Source organism: Hemiscyllium ocellatum, chromosome 4, assembly GCF_020745735.1.
Source record: "Hemiscyllium ocellatum isolate sHemOce1 chromosome 4, sHemOce1.pat.X.cur, whole genome shotgun sequence".
Classification (NCBI taxonomy): domain Eukaryota; kingdom Metazoa; phylum Chordata; class Chondrichthyes; order Orectolobiformes; family Hemiscylliidae; genus Hemiscyllium; species Hemiscyllium ocellatum.
The window spans coordinates 112,940,147-112,961,458 of NC_083404.1; the positions used below are offsets into that span (position 1 = coordinate 112,940,147).

A 21,312-nucleotide genomic window follows, 5' to 3' on the forward strand; every position below is an offset into this window, starting at 1 on the left:
AGGAGAATTGATGTTTCGGGCATAAGCCATTCTTCAGGAACATTGTCAGCCCATCTCCAGCATCTGTAGTCGTCACTTTTTCCCTCTGTTGTACATGATTCCAGAAAGTAGAGGCTAATTTGCCAGCACATCTGTCAACTCATTCAGATTTTTTTCACATTATTCACGAGTAGAATCATCCTTAAAATAATTGATGTAAACTTGATTGTCTTTAACACGACAATTGATTTCTTAAGTCCCATAGACCAACCCACCCTCACCCTGGATAATGGACACCATGCCTGAATCTTACTTTCTTTTTGGCTAAGTCTAGGTTGCAATGAATCGATTGGTGATTCTTGCCACAAGACCCAAAGTTCTCTCACCATGTCTTACCAAACTCACCTCACTAATTACCTAGTATATCCTATGGTATGCCTCATATTCAGTTTCCACCCCATCTTACCAGGTGCTGATCCTGGAACAGCCCACCACACACTGACAGCACACTAAATATTGTCAGCCCAGACATGCACATTGCCATGCGTTTACCCTGGACATGGCAGACAGCAAGATTTGAGGGCCTGCTGTGAGATTGACGTAGAAATCAGTAAGGGGGATGGTATTATACTTGAATGAATTAGTATTGAGAGAGGGAAGGTATTAACAGTTTTTGCAGGCTTGAAAATGGACAAGTCACCAAACCCATTTAAGATGTATCCTAGGCTGCTAAAGGATGCAAGGGAGGAGATTGAATGGGCTCTTAATTTATTATTTGAGGATAAATTATTAACTAAAAGAACAAGGGAGTAAACATTGATGGCAGGATCCCAGGAAGTACAAAGGGACAAAGTGTGTTTGTTTGTCCATAGCAGCAGGACAGGTCAATAAGGTGTTGAGAAGACATGCCTTTATTAGTGAAAACATTGAATACAAGAGCAAGGTGGTTATATCGGAGCTGTGTATAACATTGCTAAGCTACAGCTGGAGTTGGTTGCAATTCTGGTCAGCATTACTATAGAAAGGATGTGATTGGTCATTAGAGGATGCAGAAGAAATTCACCAGCTTGGACTGGAGAAATGATCTTTGAAGAGAGATTAGATGGGCTGGGATTGTTTTTATTAGAGCAGAGAAGACTGAGGGGGTATCTGATTTACATTGCAAATTCTGAAGGACATAGATAGTATAGATAGGGAGAAACATTTTCTCTTAGTAGTCAGTAATCAGCCAGTAACCAGGGAGCAGTTTTAAGGTAAGGGGTAATCGATTTAGAGGGGACTTGAGGAAAAATGTTTGCACCCAGCCAGTTCAGTATTTGGAGCACACTGCCTGTCAAGGTGGTGGTGCATGACACTTAAGAACTATTTTGATGAACACTTGAAATGCAATGGCATATAAGGCTATGGATCAAAACAGGATTGGAATAGATGGATATTTGATGACCAGTATTGGTCTGTTGGGCAGATGGCCTTTCTCTATGCTGTAAAAGCTCTATGCTCTATCTGTTGAGAGAGAAACAGAGTTAATGCTTTGAGTCCAATGCCTCTTCTTTAGAGCTCTCACAGATGCTTTTCATTCAGTCTTGAGATGTGGTCAGATTAGATTACTTACAGTGTGGAAACAGGCCCTTCGGCCCTACAAGCCCACCCCGATCCGCCGAAGCACAACCCACCCATACCCCTACACTTATCCCCTACCTAAGACTACGGGCAATTTAGCATGGCCAATTCACCTGACCCGCACATCTTTGGACTATGGGAGGAAACCGGGGCACCCGTAGGAAACCCACGCAGACTCGGGGAGAACATGCAAACTCCACACACAGTCAGTCACCTGGGGCAGGAATTGAACCTGGGTCTCTGGCGCTGTGAGGCAGCAGTGCTAACCACTGTGCCACCGTGCTGCCCATTGGTTATTGCTGGTTAGGACAGCATTTATTGCCAATTCATAAATGGCCCTTGAAAAGATTGCACTGAGGTTGAACTGCATTCTTGAACTTCTGCAGTCCATCTGATAATGCTGCCAGATCTATTGAATTCTTCCAGCATTTTCTGTCATTGTTCTACACATTCTCAGGTATTGGACAATTCCTCGTGCTCTGTTACGATGACCTCAGCAGAAATGGGTGTCAAAAGATAATTTGGGTACACAACAAAAAGAATTTGATTCCACATTAAAGATCAGTCAAAATCTTATCAAGTGACAAAGCAGGTTTAAGAGGTTAAATGACCTACTTCTTCTTTGCATAAAGTCTGGTTGAAGATTTGTAGCTCGGGTCTCCGTTGTTGTGGTTCTGTTCGCCGAGCTGGAAGTTTTTGCTGCAAACGTTTCGTTCCCTGGCTAGGGAACATCATCAGTGCTATTGGAGCCTCCTGTGAAGCGCTGCTTTGATGTTTCTTCCGGTATTTATAGTGGTTTGTTCTTGCCGCTTCCGGTGTCCGTTTCAGCTGTAGTAGTTTGTATGTGGGGTCCAGGTTGATGTGTCTGTTGATGGATCTTCTTGCCGTTTCCGGGTGTCAGTTTCAGCTGTAGTGGTTTGTATATGGGGTCCAGGTCTATGTGTCTGTTAATGGAGTTTGTGGATGAATGCCATGCCTCTAGGAATTCCCTGGCTGTTCTCTGTCTGGCTTGTCCTATGATGGTAGTGTTTTCCCAATCAAATTCATGTTCCTGGTTGTCTGAGTGTATGGCTACTAGGGATAGCTGGTCGTGTCATTTTGTGGCTAGCTGATGTTCATGGATGCGGATTGTTAGCTGTCTTCCTGTTTGACCTATATAGTGTTTTGTGCAGTCCTTGCATGGTATTTTGTAAACTACGTTAGTTTGGCTCGTGCTGGCTATTGGGTCCTTCGTTCTAGTGAAGGACAACTCAGACAACAACTCACTTTTTCAGCATTTTCAACATTTTTGTGTTTATGTTTGAGTCAATGTATGAATTATTAATTTAGTGTTAGCATTCCAATAACATGGCTATCCTAACATTTGACTGATTAAGTTATATTGATGTATTTGTTTTGGTCTCAAGCCTTTGTGTTCTAATTAACCAAAAGCCAGTCAAAGTGTCAGAATTATCCCGGAAATTGTCAGTGGTCTATTCTTAATCTCAATGCTGATAAATTACTGCCTGTGAGTCAGAGAAAGTAGTATCAATTCAATTTATTTTAATATTGACGCATATGCCTGTAAGTTAATAATTACTCATTCAAAAAGTAGTGTGCTATCTCTGGTGAGAAGTTTCAGTCAAATAGATCCTTCGAAGAAGTGTCCCCCTTTTGTATACACATGCTGCAGAGATGACAACTTCCTAGTTTAGTTATTTGTTTGATCTTGAGTTATTTGTAGTATTTAGATCAGACTGGTGCTGGAAAAGCACAGCAGGTCAGGCAGTATCTGAGGAGCAAGCAAAATTGACGTTCTGGGCAAAAGCCCTTCATCAGGAATGAGGCTGGGATGCTGCCTGACCTGCTGTGCTTTTCCAACACCACTCTAATCTTGTCAGCAATAGCATGATATCCACCAAAAGAGATTAAATACAGAACTACGGGAAAGGCACATTGTTTGTGTGGTAAAGTTTTGAATCAGCATCCTTGTCAAAGAAGGGTACCAAGAATCAGGTTTATTAAGACTGATGAACTGTCAGAAATTGTAAAGTCTGTCTTGAACTATAGAGTCATTGAGGTATATAGCATAGAAACAGACCCCTCAGTCCAACCCGTCCATGCCGACCAGATATCCCAACCCAATCTAGTCCCACCTGCCAGCACCCAGCCGATATCCCTCCAAACCCTTCCTATTCATATACCCATCCAAATGCCTCTTAATTGTTGCAAATGTACCAGCCACCACCACATTCTCTGGCAGCTCATTCCAAACACGTACCACCCTCTGCATGAAAAAGTTGCCCCTTAGGTCTCTTTTATATCTTTCCCCTCTCACCCTAAACCTATGCCCTCTAGTTCTGGACTCGCCGACCCCAGGGAAAAGACTTTGTCTATTTATCCTATCCATGCCCCTCATAATTTTGTAAACCTCTATAAGGTCACCCCTCTTGATACAACCTTTTACTCTTGTACTGATTATAGCTTTTTCTGGTTCCAAAGGTAATGAGTTATTTGTAATATCTGTGCATTCAGTGTATTTGATAACGAGGCCTTATGCAAACTACGCCTGCTGCCCCGCCTCCCCCAACCCTGCATCGCCCTCCACTTGCCTTATATAATTGGTACTTTGTGCTCAATATTACAAGGAGCCAGGCTGCTCATGCCCCAAAATAAAAAGTCAGTCAGTCAACCCAGAGAAGAAAAGCAAAAGAGGTGAGTGTTATTGTCAAGGTGATTACGTAGTGATAGTGTCAGTGCATTGGTAATCCAAAGCCCCAGGCACGTCCTCTGGAGACTTGGATTCAAGGCTCACAATGGCAGAGAGTAAAATTGAAATTCAATAAAATGTGGAATTAACAGTGATCAAGAAAACATTGTTGTAAAATTCTGTCTGGCTCCCCATTTCCCTTTCAGGAAGAGAATCTGCTGTTTTATTTGGTCTACACATGACTTGGACAAACAGCAATGCAGTTGATTTTCAAGATCCTCCTGAATTGATGTAGCAAGCAGCACAGTTGTATCACACCACTGGAAAGTCTCAAAAAAAAGGAATGATACTGACAAATTATCACTGGAAATGAAAAGTATAGAGTTGTTAACATCACAGAATCCTCATTACCAAAATGAGGGCTTGTGCTGCCTGACCTTTTGTGGTTTTCCAGCACCACTCTGATCTAGACTCTGGTTTCCAGCATCTGCATTCCTCACTTTTGCCTATTTGAGTTATTTGTACTCCACAGTCCCACCCTCATTCTTCTTGATCTTCCTGCATGGTACACTGCCAACAGCAATGGTGCCCATTGGAAAACTGCTGCAGCTCTGTATCACAGAAGCTCAAAAGCAAAGTTCGAGAAGGTTTAATTCTGTTTCCAAGAATGTTGAGCACCAACATTCTTAAGTTTTTATTATCTATGTTCTCAAGCTTCTGAAGAAAATATTTACAAAATGACATGCCTGACTGGAGTTGGTCTGTTCTAATTCAACATATCCTTCTTGTGGAAGTGCCCCATAAATAGAATTGGGACGTTAGAATGTACAATGTTCCATTGCATTTCAATGCCCCAATCCTATCTGTGGGGGGATGTTTAAGGAACCTTAAGATTGATCAAGAAAAGCACTGTACAATTGCACATATTACTACAATTTTCCCTTTTTTTATTAAATAATGTGTAGATGCAGCTTTTAGTTTTAACAGCCACTGCACTCAGTTAATATTTTACCTCCACAGTTGCAGGGCTAAAGGAGACTGGGGGGAGTCAATGTTTTACCTAATTCTATTTACTTTCTCTTCACGAGGGTACCCCACCCAGGATTTTCTATATGTTTGAACCTAGACATGAGTATGATACCTCTCATTGCGATGAGCACTAAATTCAAATTCTTTTGAAATGTCCGAACATATTTTCACAATTGTACCCATATTTTTTCCTTGCTGTGGTTTGTGTTATTCAGAAGTTTGACGAATCTTCCGAAAAATCAACAAGTAAAACAGCTTTCTATGAAGCTCTTCAGAATGCGCTGGGAGGAGAAGACTCAAACTCACTCATCAAGGATGCAGCAACTTGGTTTTACTCGTTACAGCACTCTCTGGCTGACTACGCTGCCTTCTCTAGGGTTTTAGAGAATGCCACACGGTAAGGCCACTACAAGAATATGAACAATTTTTCTCTCATATTCTTGATAGTTTCACATGGCTTCGAAGGGGATCGGGTGAGCAGACATGTTTTCACATGATACATTGCATGGTTCAACACATGCATGCAAATGGTTTAGACCTTCGCTGATACAGAAACAATGTTTGAACCACTGCTGAATTACATAAGCTCATTTTAATTGACCTCAAGGAGGCCTGTTTTCAATATTGCATTGAGAATTTTGCATTCTTTTCTAATCTAGTTTGTTGGCATTAGTTGTCATTTGTGACACAAGACTAAACTTTTACTATTACATTCCAGGAATGCTGCCTAAGTAATTAATCTTAAAAAGGCTGTTGGACCATCATGATAAAAAATAACTCTTTATTTGTGGATTTTGAACAGGCAGGAACATTATTCCTGACTCCAAAGACAGCAGTAGGCTGTTGCTGCTGTTCATTCTCATCGTCTGACCCAGTAACCCCAATCCTAATCACACTTTGGCTGGACTCGACTCTTGATCTCACTAGGGAGAAAAATTGGTTACATCCCTATCTTGTATTGTCAGGACACCTAGCAGTTTATACAGAACGAGTAGAAAGGCATTGCTCTTACTCAAGCTAAGTGACAAGAGGTCACTGGCTGTGGGACAACCGTACATGTACTAAATCAGCTGATGTATAAAGTAGTACAACTATTCTAGACAAAATCCTGCACCATCATCCTAGTGCTGAACTCAAGAAAACATATTCAGAGTGTCCCAGTCAGATTTCCAGATTGAAATTTAGACATTGGTTGGATTATTGGTAATTGTGATAACAGTGATTGTGGTCATAATGATGCTCGTAAAGACATTAATATTTACAAAGAATATATAAGTACAGGTAGTTCGTCTAAGACATGATGATTGTATTCTTGTGCAACCCCATATTATAGAAAAATTAATAGAAATAGCGCTTAAAGTGTTGGCGATGTTGCCTGTAATGTGATTACAAGTTTTAAAAAGTTAGCGCTTTAAAAACAGTGTCCCCAGTTCGTCAACTGTGTTACAGTGAATTCACGTTAACAAAACCCACTTTATAGCAGAATGACCAGTAAATGAAAGTCAACTGGAATAATGTAGACCACGTAGAGATAGACTTTCAGGAGGAGAGGTGGTATAATGTGATTCATGCAAATTATGATAATGTAACTCTGTCATCAGTCAAAGATAAGAGACAAGTCGAGAATGAGCCTATGAAGACACTACACTAATGAACTGTATTTGGGAATTGACTATGTTTGGATGTACAGAATGGAAGATTACAGTGCATTAGCCATACTGAAGTGACATGGAACAAGCAGGCTCCAGGAAAAAGTATATGCAGAAAACTACAGCCAAAATATTCCAGATTGGTTTCTCAATGTATCGGCAGTGGTGTTGGCTTAAAGCAGAAAATTAACCAGTTTCTTCATTAAGAGGGTATGAATCATTGGAATTGTCCTCATGAAAAAAATTGTCTTCTTTATCTTTGACTTTATAAAAAAGACATTTCATTAAATAATCAACTTCAATATAAAATTGCTTGCAAATGCTCATTTTCTGGGCAGATGTGAAGAATCACCATTTAGTCAAGGTATCAGAGATTTGCTTGTGCTTTATCGATATAACGCTGTGTTATCCCTTTTGGAGACAGAAAAATATTGAGAAAAGTGAAAACTGGGAGAACATTACCTTCTAAAAGTTACCAAAAGCAAAGCTAGTACATTCACATCTGTCGCACATGACAAATCTGGTGTGCTATATTTAGAGTATCTGTTTGCTGTGGTTTACATACCAAAAATACAAACTGTTTTACTTGGTAGAGTTAAAGTTTATTATCACTGTGGGAAAAGTAGATATCACTTGAGAACTAGTTCCACCCCGTCACTTCCTGGGTATTGTAAAATATGCCTATTGAGCTGTTAGCTTTTTCTCGATCTTCTGCAAAATGAGTTCTGTACTATAGCTGGAAATATTATGATGAGCAGATAGCGTTTTTTTGGCGAACAGTGATGCCATTTTGTGTGAGCCACTTGTGTTCCAGATTGTGTTATGAAGGCCAGAAGTCCCAGTTACTGAAGTTACTGTGAAAAATGGTACTTACATATGAATTAGGAGGAGGAGTAGCTCATTTAACCCCTTATTTAACATTCACAACTGTTTGATTGTGGTCTCTGTTTTCCTGTTTATTCAATATATCATTTGACTCTGCTGACCAATTCTCTGCTGGATCAGTTTAGGTAGATACAATAAAGTCACCTAAACTTAATGCACTTCTACTTTATTCAGAAGAACTGGCTTAATTGCGATCAACAAGAATGTAGTACAAAGATTACTCAGACTTAGTTCAGAGATGTAGTATCAACTGCACTGGTGAGGGAGCCAGCCAGGCTTCAGTCACGTAATATGGATATCTTCCCCTTCTCTGAGCTCCAAATTCAGGGCTGTCCTTCTGCAATGGCATTACCCAAGCTTTACTTTATTTTTGCATGCTCCGAGATCCATTCTCCCATATAGAGTCTGGAAAGTGATCAACTGTAATAAGCCCCAGCTTATCACTGTCAGGCTTCTGCTCCGGGCTCCCAAGGTGTCTTTAGTTTGCACTTTGCAGTGTTATAACATGGGGTAAACTGTCCTGCTTAATTTAAAGCAGCAACACAGAAATTCATCCTGTGCAGTAATCTGTGAAAATTTGAGAGGCCAGGAACTATTTAAGTTAAAAATTAACAACTTTATTTCTTAAAGTTAAAAATCACACAACATCAGGTTATAGTCCAACAGGCTTATTTGGAAGCACTAACTTTCGGAGTTGTCATCTGATGAAGGAGCAGCATTCCAAAAGCTAGTGCTTCCAAATAAACCTGTTCAACTATAATCTGGTGTTGTGTGATTTCTAACCTTGTACACCCCAATCCAACACTGGCATCTCCAAATCATTATTTCTTAAAGTATAACGGAGAATAATTAACTAACAACTATTAACAACTCCATCCTCTAACCTATCGTTTACCTTCTCCTTCCACAATACTAGTCCGATAAAACTCCCGATTAAGATTTACAAAACAAAAGTTCTTATCTCAAAACCAGGCAGCGTTCGATTCTTCTATTTGGATCTTCATATGTCTTCCTTTCTTCTTCTTAGGGATTCTGCTTCATAGGTTACTAATCGATAAAGGTACTTTTAAGAGAGCTATTTTTCAGGCAATCTTTTTACATGCTTGTAGCTGGGCAGTTCTCATCTCAAGTGTTCAATTTTCCCTGGTCTATTACCACAAAGAATCGGATTGTGTCATCAGCTTTTAAGATTGTCAATGTACTCAATTCAAACTTAATTGGAATTTGGTATTTTTTGGGTATAATTTAAACTGATTGACCTAATTCAATTTTTTTTTGTTGTTTCTAGTAACCAGATAACTTAGCTTTTAACCAAGTGTTACATTGTTACCTTATTGAGAACACTTGATGCTGTCAGGTAGCTCCACCAGCTTTTAACTCTCTTAAAGGTACAGTGCACCTCCTCTTAAGAAAAAAAATGAAACATCATTATGGTCTTAAAAGATGGCTTCCTTTTTTCTACCTTTTAAACACATTACCCTAACTTCCATATAAGTTCACCTTAACTTCTTCTCATTTAGCTGTGTACATATAACATTAAATAAATACAAATCTCAATTAAACTCCATCAGTTAAATCCACAATAACGCATCTGCAATTACATTCTTATGACCTGCAACATGTATGATTTTTAAATTAAAAGTTTGCAACATAAGTCTACAACAAAATAGTCTCATTACTGGTCTATGAAACATTCTAAGAATGTAAGCAGAATTGTGATCTGTGTACACAACTGTCTCTGACACATTGTTTGTGACATACACATTAAAATGTTGTAAGGCTAGTACCAAACTCAATAGTTCTTTTCGATTGTGGAGTATTTCCTCTGGTGGATGTTGATTTTCTTTGAAAAGTAGCCAACTGGTAGTTCAATCCCATCCTCGTCTTCCTGTAGGAGGACAGCTCCAACTCTTATGTCACTAGCATCAATGATGACTTTAAAAGTTTTGAAATGTTTGGTGCAGCTAAAACTGGTTTGGTGGTTAATATGGCTTTCAAATGGTCGAATGCCTCCTGGCGTTGTTCTGTCCACCGAAACTTTGTGTTCTTCTTCAGCAAATCGGCTGAGGTTTAGAGCATACTTCCAATAGAATCTGTTGAGTCCTAAGAATCAAAACACCTCTTTCTTCGAGGTTAGTCATGGAAATTCCTCGATGGCCTTCGTCTTTATGTTCCATGGGGTCAACCTTCCATGACCGATGTTATGCCCAAGAACGTCACCTCTGCTTTCACAATTCCATTTAATTTAAGGTTATCACCAGTTTTGTTTCTTTTAGTCATTCAAAGAATTCTGCCAACTGTACCATGTGACCTTTCCAAGACTCACTAAAGATCACTACATCATCTAACAGACTGCACAGTTTGTTAGTCCACTCACAACTCTGTTCATGGGTCTTTGGAATGAGGCAGGTGTGTTCTTCGTTCCAAAGGGCATCACTTTAAACGATATAGCCCATTTGGGGTTACAAACATCAAAATTTCTTTTGTTGACTCTGATGAAAGTATCTGCCAGTAACCATGTATTAAGTCCAGCTTGGTGATGATGTAAGTTGTTTGTTTGACTTTCTCGATACAGTCCTCCAATCTAGGAATTGGATATGCGTCAGATTTTGTAATGGCGTCGACCTTCCGATCATCCACGCAGAATCATTGAGTCCTGTCTGGTTTGCGACTAAGATGATCGGTGAATTCCACTCGCTCTAGCTTGGTTCAGTGATGCCCTCATCGAGCATGGCCTCCACCTCAATTTGGACCAGTCTGGTTTTGAAAGGGTTAAGCCAATACGGGGTTTGTTTTAATGGAGCAGTTTTCCCTACATCCACTTCATGTCTAATAACAGTAGTCCACCCCATCTGATGCTTACATATGTTCTTATACTGCAGTAACAAATCTTTCAACTGCGTTCTATGCTCCTGAAACAGATAACTTACTAACCTATCCCACTCCTCAATGACCTCTTTTAACCTATTTTGAGGCACATCAAAATCCACATCATCTGGATTTGATTCCTCACTCTGCGGGGCTGTAAGTAACGCCTGTTTCTCCAGTTCTTTGTCTCTATTATAATATGGTTCAACATGTTCACTCGACATACCAGATACCTTTTTTCCTATCTGTCATCTTAACTAGATAGTTCACCTGACACAAGTTTTTCTCAATTTGATAGGAACCATTAACCTGGCTTTGAAGGGATCCCCTATCACTGGTAACAGTAATAACACGTTATTCCCTTGGGAAAACATCGGAGTCTGAGAGCTTTTATCTGCCACCTGCTTCGTTTTACATTGTGCCCTCTTCAGGTGCTGTTTAGCTAACTCACCTACTCAATTTACTCTCTCCCTCACCTCCGATATGTAATCTAAGTGTGAGATCTCCAACTTTGGTCCAGTCAATGCTTCTTTAATTAATTTCAAAGGGCCTCTCATTTCATTATGAAATATTAACTCAAAGGGTTAACTGAGTAGACTTGTTTGGGGCATGTCTAATGGCAAACAATATGAATGGGATACCTTTATCCCAATCAGTTGGGTAATCCTGACAGTATGTGCTCAATGTGGTTTTCAAGGTCTGATGCCACCTTGCTTAAGTTCCCTAGGCTTCAGGATGATACATACTGGAGTTAAAATGCTGTATCTCTAAGCTATCCATAACCTCCTTAAACAGCCTAGCAGTTGACCTTTGCTCTGACCAAATCTCTTTGGATAATCCATATCATCTGAAGAAAACTACTAACTCCTATGCCACATTTTTGCCTTGATACTCCGTAATGGAATTGCCTCCGGAAATCTGGTACACACATCCATTATGGTTACCAAGTACTGATTCCCACTTTTAGTTTTCAGGAGGGAACCGACACAATCAAATATATCCCACATGAAAGGATCTTAAAATGTGGGAAGAGGCAACAAAGGTGCTGCTTTTATTACCACCTGTGGCTTATCTATCATTTGGCATGTATGACACATATGGCAAAACTTAACCACATCCTTGTGCATTTCAGGCCAATGAAAATGTTTATTTACCTTAGCCTGAGTCTTTCGTACCCCTAGGTGACCTCCTACATGGTAGGCTAATGCTAAAACTACGGAGGTATGGCATTGAGGATACATTAGAGGTTTGGATTAGGAATTGACTGGCTGGAAGGAGACAGAGGGTAGTAGTTGATGGACTAAGTTCATCTTGGAGTGCAGTTACTAGCGGTGTACCACAAGGATCTGTTTTGGGACCATTGCTTTTTGTTATCTTTATAAATGATCTAGAGGAAGGGCTTGAAAGCTGGGTAAGCAAGTTTGCGGATGACACAAAAGTCGGTGGAGTTGTGGATAGTGAGGAAGGAAGTGGTAGGTTACAGCGGGATATAGATAAGTTGCAGAGCTGGGCAGAAAGGTGGCAAATGGAATTCAATGTAGCTAAGTGTGAAGTCATTCACTTTGGTAGGAGTAACAAGATGATGGATTACTGGGCTAATGGTAGGCTACTTGGTAGTGTGGATGAGCAGAGGGATCTTGGTGTCCATGTACACAGATCTCTGAAAGTTGCCACCCAGGTAAATAGTGCTGTGAGGAAGGCATATGGTGTACTGGGCTTTATTGGTAGAGGAATTGAGTTCTGGAGTCCTGAGGTCATGTTGCAACTGTATAAGACTCTGGTGCGGCCTCATCTGGAGTATTGTGTGCAGTTTTGGTCGCCATACTATAGGAAGGATGTGGAGGCATTGGAACGGGTGCAGAGGAGGTTTACCAGGATGTTGCCTGGAATGGTAGGAAAATCTTATGAGGAAAGGCTGAGGCACTTGGGGCTGTTCTCATTGGAGAAGAGAAGGTTTAGGGGAGATTTGATAGAGGTGTATAAGATGATTAGGGGTTTAGATAGGGTCGACACTGAGAACCTTTTACCGCTAATGGAGTCAGGTGTTACTAGGGGACACAGCTTTAAATTAAGGGGTGGTAGGTATAGGACAGATGTTAGGGGTAGATTCTTTACACAGCGGGTTGTGAGTTCATGGAATGCCCTGCCAGTAGCAGTGGTGAACTCTCCTTCTTTATGGTCATTTAAGCGGGCATTGGATAGGCATTTGGAAGTTATTGGGCTAGTGTAGGTTAGGTAGGATTCGGTCGGCGCAACATCGAGGGCCGAAGGGCCTGTACTGCGCTGTATCTTTCTATGTTCTATGTTCTATGTACATGTTGTTCATGTGCTACCTGTAACACTTCCTGCCTGTATGCTACTGGCAACACAATCTGATGCACTTTGGCCCATTTCTCCTCTGCACCATCCTGCCGTGGTCTCCATTTCCGTCTTAGGAAAACCTCCAGAATATTCTCTGCCTCCTTTACAAAGTACGCATCCAGATATATATCTTTTATCATCTTGCCTTACAGTTGCAAGTCTGTTAGTCTTTCAGGACTAAACACTTCTGTTTGACCCTTTGCCTGTTCGGGTTTTTCCTGCACCATTACATCAGGGTATCTGCTAACTGAACCTCAAATCCTTCATCTTTCTCTTTACTTTTCACTTCATGCTGTGACTTATGATAATGGGATTTGGTTACCACACAATCGTGGAGAATACCAGAATATTTCTGTTTTAACTCCTCAGTTTTTAGGACTTCCTTGGGCTTCTCTACAACAAAGGGTATCACGTCCACCTTGGATCCTGCCAAATCATTCCCAAGGAAAAACTGAATTTCTGGAGCTGACGCTCTGTCAATCACTCCCACTGTAACTTCCCCAGTCTTGAGTTGGCACTCCAACCTGATCTCACATTGGGAAATGCTAAATTGCTGTCCATCTATCCCACAAATTACCACACTCTCGGGTAACAGATCAGAAAGAGTGCATACTCACTCATCCCTTACTGTGAGCAACTGGTATCTCTCAAAAGTATAACTACTTGTCTTCTCCCCCTGTTCTTTCTGAGTAAACTTTACCCACAGAGGCAAATTCTTTGTAGAGATCAGGTATTAACTGCATAGCCAGCCCCTGCCTAGGCTGTGCACTCTCCTGCAGATCCTCAACTCTTCTTGGGGTCTCTTCTACTACCTTCACTAATGCCACTGGCTTAGATTCTTTTACCATATCTTTTCCCATTATGCCTATCTTTAATGACCAGCACTTTGACTTTATATGTCCTACTTTACTACAGTGGAAACACCTCAGGCCTTACACCTCCCTTCCACCCTCATGGGCTTCTTTTTTACTATGTGGTAAATTCTTACCAGTCCTTTTGCATTAGTATTGTGATACGACACTATTGTACTACCTCTATCCTTTTGTATTCTGGTATTTTTAAAATATATATGTAGTTGTTTTTGTAAAAGATTTGAAAAAAGTTTTTCATAAAAATAATTTTAAAAAAGGAAATTCTGTATTGTGCAGTCAGCTTGGAAACACACACACACACAATTGAAGAGGCTCCATACCATTGGAAGGCACTCTCCACAATTCACCTAGTCCTCCCCATAGCCCTGTCCCACAGAGAAAGATACCCAGTAAACAGGAAGAGGAGGTTAGCAACAATAATGAGGAAAGTGTAGCAGACAACATGATAAGCAAAGGATCATCAATCAATCAATGGTATAACTAATGATGTAAGCATGTCATGAGCAGGATAGCCTGAGAAGGGCATATTGGACTAATTTTACCAGAAATCAGCAATGTGGCAATTTTGTTGAGTTTAATGGGACATTTCTCCCTGTGAGACCCTACGAGATTTCTTGCACTATTTCCAAAACTTATCTTGATTCATTTGGATCATATCCCGATGGAGTACTGCTCATCATATCCTCCCTCTCGGCACAATCGTTATTACCTGCCATTGCAGGAGAACTGCTGGGATTCCTGCCACCAACACCATCTTGAAAGCCCAGTTCTTGGTTTAGTCATGTAGGATCACCCCTTTTCCCAACTTCTATTCCTCACAGGATGAAATTCTGGCCAGAAGCTTGTCTTATGCACCAACCTGTACTCATCTGCTAATTCTGCTGCCCTTCTCACTTCCTGAACTTTCTGTTCCTCCACGTGAATTCTTATTCAATCTGGAAGTGAGTTTTTAAACTCGTCCAGCAGAATAATCTCTCTTAGAGCCTCAAGCGTCCTATTTATTTTGAAAGCATGCACCTATCGATAAAATGACTACGTTTAATTCTTTTGAACTTAATATAAGTCTGACCTGCTTCCTTCTTTGAGTTTCTGAACCACTGTCTATATGCTTCTGGTACCAATTCATAAGCACTTAAAATAGCCTGTTTAATCTCTTCATAATCTCTTGACACCTCATCTAGCAACGCAGCAAAAAGCTCTGCTGACCAGTTTAGTCCGGACCGGCATTACCCATAAATCCTCAGACCACTCCATCAGCTTAGCCAATTTTTGCAATGAAATTGAGAAGGCTTCAATATCTTTCTCATTAAAATGTGGAAGAGTTTTGGCATATGTATATATATCACTACCTTCTCTTTTTATCTCCATCCTGTTAACTTGACTTTGCTGGCTAAGTCATAACTTCTCAAGTTCAAATTCTCTCTCTTTTTGCTCAATTAAGAACTTTCTCTCTCTTTCCTTTTCATCTCTCTCTCTTTCTCTCTCGTTTTCTTCTCTACCTCTGTCTTTGCTCAGCCAAGAAGCTTCTCTCTCTCTTCCTCTCTCTTCCTCTCTCTCCCTCTCTTCTCTCTCTTTATTTTTGCCTTTCTCTCTCCCTTTGTTTATCTCCCAATTCCATTTTCCTCAATTGTAATTTAAGTTTTTCTACCTCTACTGTACTTGTCTGTTTCTCTATACACCTAAGTGTTTGAGTAATTCCCTTTTAATTTCAGTTCCCTTTCAATTGTTGTCTTTGGTTAAACCCAAATCTAACTTACTTACTAATTCAAAAGTATGGCCTTTTTGTTTCCTTCTAAACTTCCTTGGCAAATTTGAGAATCATCTTCAAATCCCCAAGCCTCTTTAGCAATTTTAAGAGCCATTCTCTCACTTTTAATTTACCCAACCACAGTCACTAAAAATAAACCAATTGTTTCACCTACATTTTATTTAAAGATCTAGGACACTAGCCTGCAAGTGTTTAAATCTGCTGGGACTTTTCATACCCCCAAATCAAATCAAATCTGTCGAAACTAGTTCAAATCTTAGATGAGCCCCCAAACTGTTATGACATGGGGTAAATTATCCTGTTTAATTTAAAACCAGCAACACAGAAAAGATTTATCCCATGCAGTAATCTGTGAAAACTCAAGAGGCCAAGAACTATTTAAAGTAAAAATTAAAGCTTTATTTCTTAAAGTATAACAGAGAATAATTAACTAATGACCATTTACAATTCCATCCTCTAATCCAACATTTACCTTTCCCATCCATAATACTAGTCCAATAAAACTCCCAATTAACATTTACAAAACAATAGTTCTTTTGTCAAAACCAGGTAGCTTTCAGTTAGAGCCATAGAGTCATAGAGATGTACAGCATGGAAACAGACCCTTTGGTCCAACCTGTCCACGCTGACCAAATATCCCAACCCAATCTAGTCCCACCTGCCAGCACCTGATCCATATCCCTCCAAACCCTTCTTATTCATATACCCATCTTAAATGTTGCAATTGTACCAGTCTCCACCACTTCCTCTGGCAGCTCATTCCATACATGTACCATCCTCTGCGTGAAAATGTTGCCCATTAGGTCTCTTTTATATCTTTCCCCTCTCATCCTAAAACTATGCCCTCTAGTTCTGGACTCCCCGCTCTCAGGGAAAAGACTTTTTCTATTTATCCTATCCATGCCCCTTATAATTTTGTAAACCTCTATAAGGTCACCCCTCAGCCTCCAACGCTCCAGGGAAAACAGACCCAGCCTGTTCAGCCTCTCCCCCTATAGCTCAAACCCTCCAACCCTGGCAACATCCTTGCAAATCTTTTCTGAACCCTTTCAAGTTTCACAACATCTTTCCAAGAGGAAGGAGACCAGAATTGCACGTAATATTCCAACAATGGCCTAACCAATGTCCTGTACAGCCGCAACATGACATCCCAACTCCTGTACTCAATACTTTGACCAATAAAGGAAAGCATACCAAACACCGCCTTCATTATCCTATCTACCTGCGACTCCACTTTCAAGGAGCTATGAGCCTGCACTCCAAGGTCTCTTTGTTCAGCAACACTCCCGAGGACCTCACTATTAAGTGTATAAGTCCTGCTAAGATTTGCTTTCCCAAAATGCAGCACCTCGCATTAAACTCCATCTGCCACTTCTCAGCCCATTGGCCCATCTGATCAAGATCCTGTTGTAATCTGAGGTAACCCTCTTCGCTATCCACTACACCTTCAATTTTGGTGTCATCTGCAAACTTACGAACTGTACCTCTTATGCTCGCATCCAAATCACTTATGTAAATGACAAAAAGTAGAGGGCCCAGCACCGATCCTTGTGCACTCCACTGGTCACAGGCCTCCAGTCTGAAAAACAACCCTCCACTACCACCCTCTGTCTTCTACCTTTGAGCCTGTTCTGTATCCAAATGGCTAGTTCTCCCTGTATTCCATGAGATCTAACCTTGCGGAACCTTGTCCCATGCCTTACTGAAGTCCATATAGATCACATCTATTGCTCTGCCCTCATCAATTGTCTTTGTTATTTCTTCAAAACACTCAATCAAGTTTGTGAGACATGATTTCCCACGCACAAAGCCATGTTGACTATCCCTAATCAGTTCTTGCCTTTCCAAATACATGTACATCCTGTCCCTCAGGATTCCCTCCAACAACTTGCCCACACTGAGATCAGGCTCACCGGTCTATAGTTCCCTGGCTTGTCCTTACCACTCTTCTTAAACAGTGGCACCATGTTTGCCAACCTCCAGTCTTCCGGCACCTCACCTGTGACTATCGATAATACAATATCTCAATAAGAGGCCCAGCAATCACTTCTCTAGCTTCCCACAGAGTTCTCAGGTACACTTGATCAGGTCCTGGGGATGTATCCACCTTTAACCGTTTCAAGACATCCAGCACTTGCTCCTCTGTAATCTGGACATTTTGCAAGATGTCACCATCTATTTCCCTACAGGCTATATCTTCCATATCCTTTTCCACAGTAAATACTGATGCAAAATATTCATTTAGTATCTCCTCCAATTTCTGTGGCTCCACACAAAGGCTGCCTTGCTGATCTTTGAGGGGCCCTATTCTCTCCCTAGTAACCCTTTTCTCCTTTAGGTATTTGTAAAATCCTTTGGATTCTCCTTAATTCTATTTGCCAATGCTATCTTATGTCCCCTTTTTGCCCTCCTAATTTCCCTCTTAAGTATACACCTACTTCCTTTATACTCTTCTAAGGATTCACTCAATCTATTCTGTCTATACCTTACATATGCTTCCTTCTTTCTCTTAACCAAACCCTCAATGTCTTTAGTCATCCAGCATTCCCTATACCTACCAGCCTTCCCTTTCACCCTGACAGGGATACACTTTCTCTGGATTCTTGTTATCTCATTTCTGAAGGCTTCCCATTTTCCAGACGTCCCTTTACCTGCGAACATCTGCCTCCAATCAGCTTTCAAAAGTTTTTGCCTAATACCGTCAAAATTGGCCTTTCTCCAATTTAGCACTTCAACTTTTAGATCTGGTCTATCCTTTTCCATCACAATTTTAAAACGAATAGAATTATGGTCGCTGGCCCCACAGTGCTCCCCCACTGACACCTCAGTCACCTGCCCTGCCTGATTTCCCAAGAGTACGTCAAGTTTTGCACCTTCTCTAGTAGGTACCTCCACATATTGAATCAGAAAATTGTCTTATACTCACTTAAGAAATTCCTCTCTATCTAAACCTTTAACACTATGGCAGTCCCAGTTGATGTTTGGAAAGTTAAAATCCCCGACCATAACTACCCTATTATTCTTACAGATAGCTGAGATCTCCTTACAAGTTTGTTTCTCAATTTCTCTCTGACTATTAGGGGGTGTATAATACAATCCCAATAAGGTGATCATCCCTTTCTTATTTCACAGTTCCACCCAAATAACTTCCCTGGATGTATTTCCAGGAATATCCTCCCTCAGCACAGCTGTAATGCTATCCCTTACCAAAAATGCCACTCCCCCTCCCCTCTTGCCTCCCTTTCTACCCTTCCTGTAGCATTTGTATCCTGGAACAGTAAGCTGACAGTCCTGCCCATCCCTGAGCCATGTTTCTGTAATTGCTATGATATCCCAGTCCCATGTTCCGAACCATACCCTGAGTTCATCGGCCTTCCCTGTTAGGCCACTTGCAATGAAATAAATGCAGTTTAGTTTATTAGTCCTACCTTGTCTCTGCCTGCCCTGACTGTTCGATTCACTTCTGTTCTCAACTGTACCAGTTTCAGATTGATCTCTTTCCTCACATTCCGCCCCCTTACTAGTTTAAATCCTCCTTAGCAGTTCTAGCAAATTTCCCTGCCAGTATATTAGTCCCCTTCCAATTCAGGTGCAATCTGTCCTTCTTATACAGGTCACTTCTACCCCAAAAGAGATTCCAATGATCTAAAAAAGTGAATCCTTCTCCCATACACCAGCTCCTCAGCCATGCATTCATCTGCTCTATCCTCCTATTCTTGCTCTCACTAGCTCGTAGCACTGGGAGTAATCCAGATATTACTACCCTTGAGGGCCTCCTTTTTAAATTTCTGCCTAACTCTCTGTAATCTCCCTTCAGAATCTCAACCTTTTCCCTTTCTATATCGTTGGTTCGATTGTGGACAATGACCTTTTGCTGGCCCCTCTCCCCCGTGAGAACATTTCTGAGACATCCTTGATCCTGGCACCAGGGAAACAGCACACCATTCTGCTTTTTCTCTGCTGGCCACAGAAATATCTGTCTGTACCTTGGACTACAGAATCCCCTAGCACAATTGATCTCTTGGAAGCCGATGTACCCCTCATTGCATTTGAGCCTTTCTCAATACCAGAAACCTGGCTGTTTGTGTTACGTTCCCCTGAGAATTCTTCACCCTCTACATTTTCCAAAACAGCATACCTGTTTGAAATGGGTATATCCACAAAAGACTCTTGCCCTAGGTGCTGTCCTCTCTTACCCTTCCTGGAGTTAACCCATCTATGTGACTGTATTAACCCATCTATGTGACTGTAAAAAGTTCTTCTATTTGGATCTTCCTGTGTCTTCTATTCTTCTTCTTTGGGATTCTGGTTATTGATCGATAAAGGTACTTTTAAGAGAGCTATTTTTCAGGCAGTCTTTTACATGCTGATAGCTGGGCAGTTCTCCTCTCAACTGTTCAACTTTCCCAGGTCTTATACCCCCCATTGTGTCATTGGTTTTTTAAGATTATCAATACACTCAACTCAAACTTGATTGGAATTTGGTATTTTTGGAGTATAATTTAAACTGATTGGCCAAATTCGAATCTGTTTTATCATTCCCAGGCAACCAGCTAATTTAACTTTCAACCAAGTGTTCCATTGTTACTTATTGAGAACATTTGGTGCTCTCAGGTAGCTCTACCAACTTTTAACTCTCTTAAAGAGACTGTGCACCCACATCTTCATAACAGCAGCTACAAAGTATGTTTATCTGTCAACCTGTTACAGTCTTTCCTTTGACCCCATTTGTGTAAACATATGGAATCACCAGGTTTAAGCATCCCTATCTCCCAGTGTCTGACATTGGTACAATTCAGCATGCAGTTGTTTACAATTGCACAATTAATTATCATTACACAAACCGAATATTTAATTAATTCATGAGTTTTGAGAAGATTTGTAGCTCAGGTTTGCTCACTGAGCTGGAAGGTTCATTTTCAGATGTGTTGCCACCATACTAGGTAACATCATCAATGAACCTCCGGATGAAAGACTGGTGGCATGACCCGCTTTCTATTTATGTGTTTAGGTTTCCTTGGGTTGGTGACGTCATTTCCTGTGATGACGTCATTTTATATGGTGATGTCATTTCCTGTTCTTTTTCTTAGGAAGTGATACATGGGATCCAAGTCAATGTGTTTGTTGATAGAGTTCCAGTTGGAATGCCAGGTTTCTCTGAATTCTCATGTGTGTCTCTGTTTGGCTTGTCCTAGGATAGATGTGTTGTCGCAGTCAAAGTGGTATCCTTTCTCATCTGTATGTAAGGATATTAGTGATAGTAGGACGTGCCTTTTTGTGGCTCGTTGATATTCATGTATCCTGTTGGCTAGTTTTCTGCCTGTTTGTCCAATGTAGTATTTGTTACAGTTCTTGCAAGGTAATTTGTAAATAGCATAAGTTTTACTTGTTGTCTGTATTGGCTCTTTCAAATTCACTGGCTGCTGTTTTAGTGTGTTGTTTGGTTTGTGGGCTACCATGATATCATTAGTTCATTCATCATTCTCTTTACATCATAGCTACTTCGAATTTCAATTTTTTTTTAGTCCTTTTCTTTCATTTAAGCATGACCATAATAACTTTATCTCAGTTAAATAATTCTCCTTATAATCC

General features: G+C 40.7%; 1 protein-coding gene across 1 annotated transcript in view; it reads left to right on the forward strand.

Annotated features, from left to right (window-relative positions):
* The window catches only part of tg (thyroglobulin), a 370,830-nt gene that overhangs the window by 278,230 nt on the left and 71,288 nt on the right, over positions 1–21,312 (forward strand). Inside the window, exon 45 of the mRNA XM_060824055.1 lies at positions 5,533–5,714. Within this exon, the coding sequence (XP_060680038.1) occupies positions 5,533–5,714 (182 nt within the window). The remainder of the gene's footprint in view (positions 1–5,532; positions 5,715–21,312) is intronic.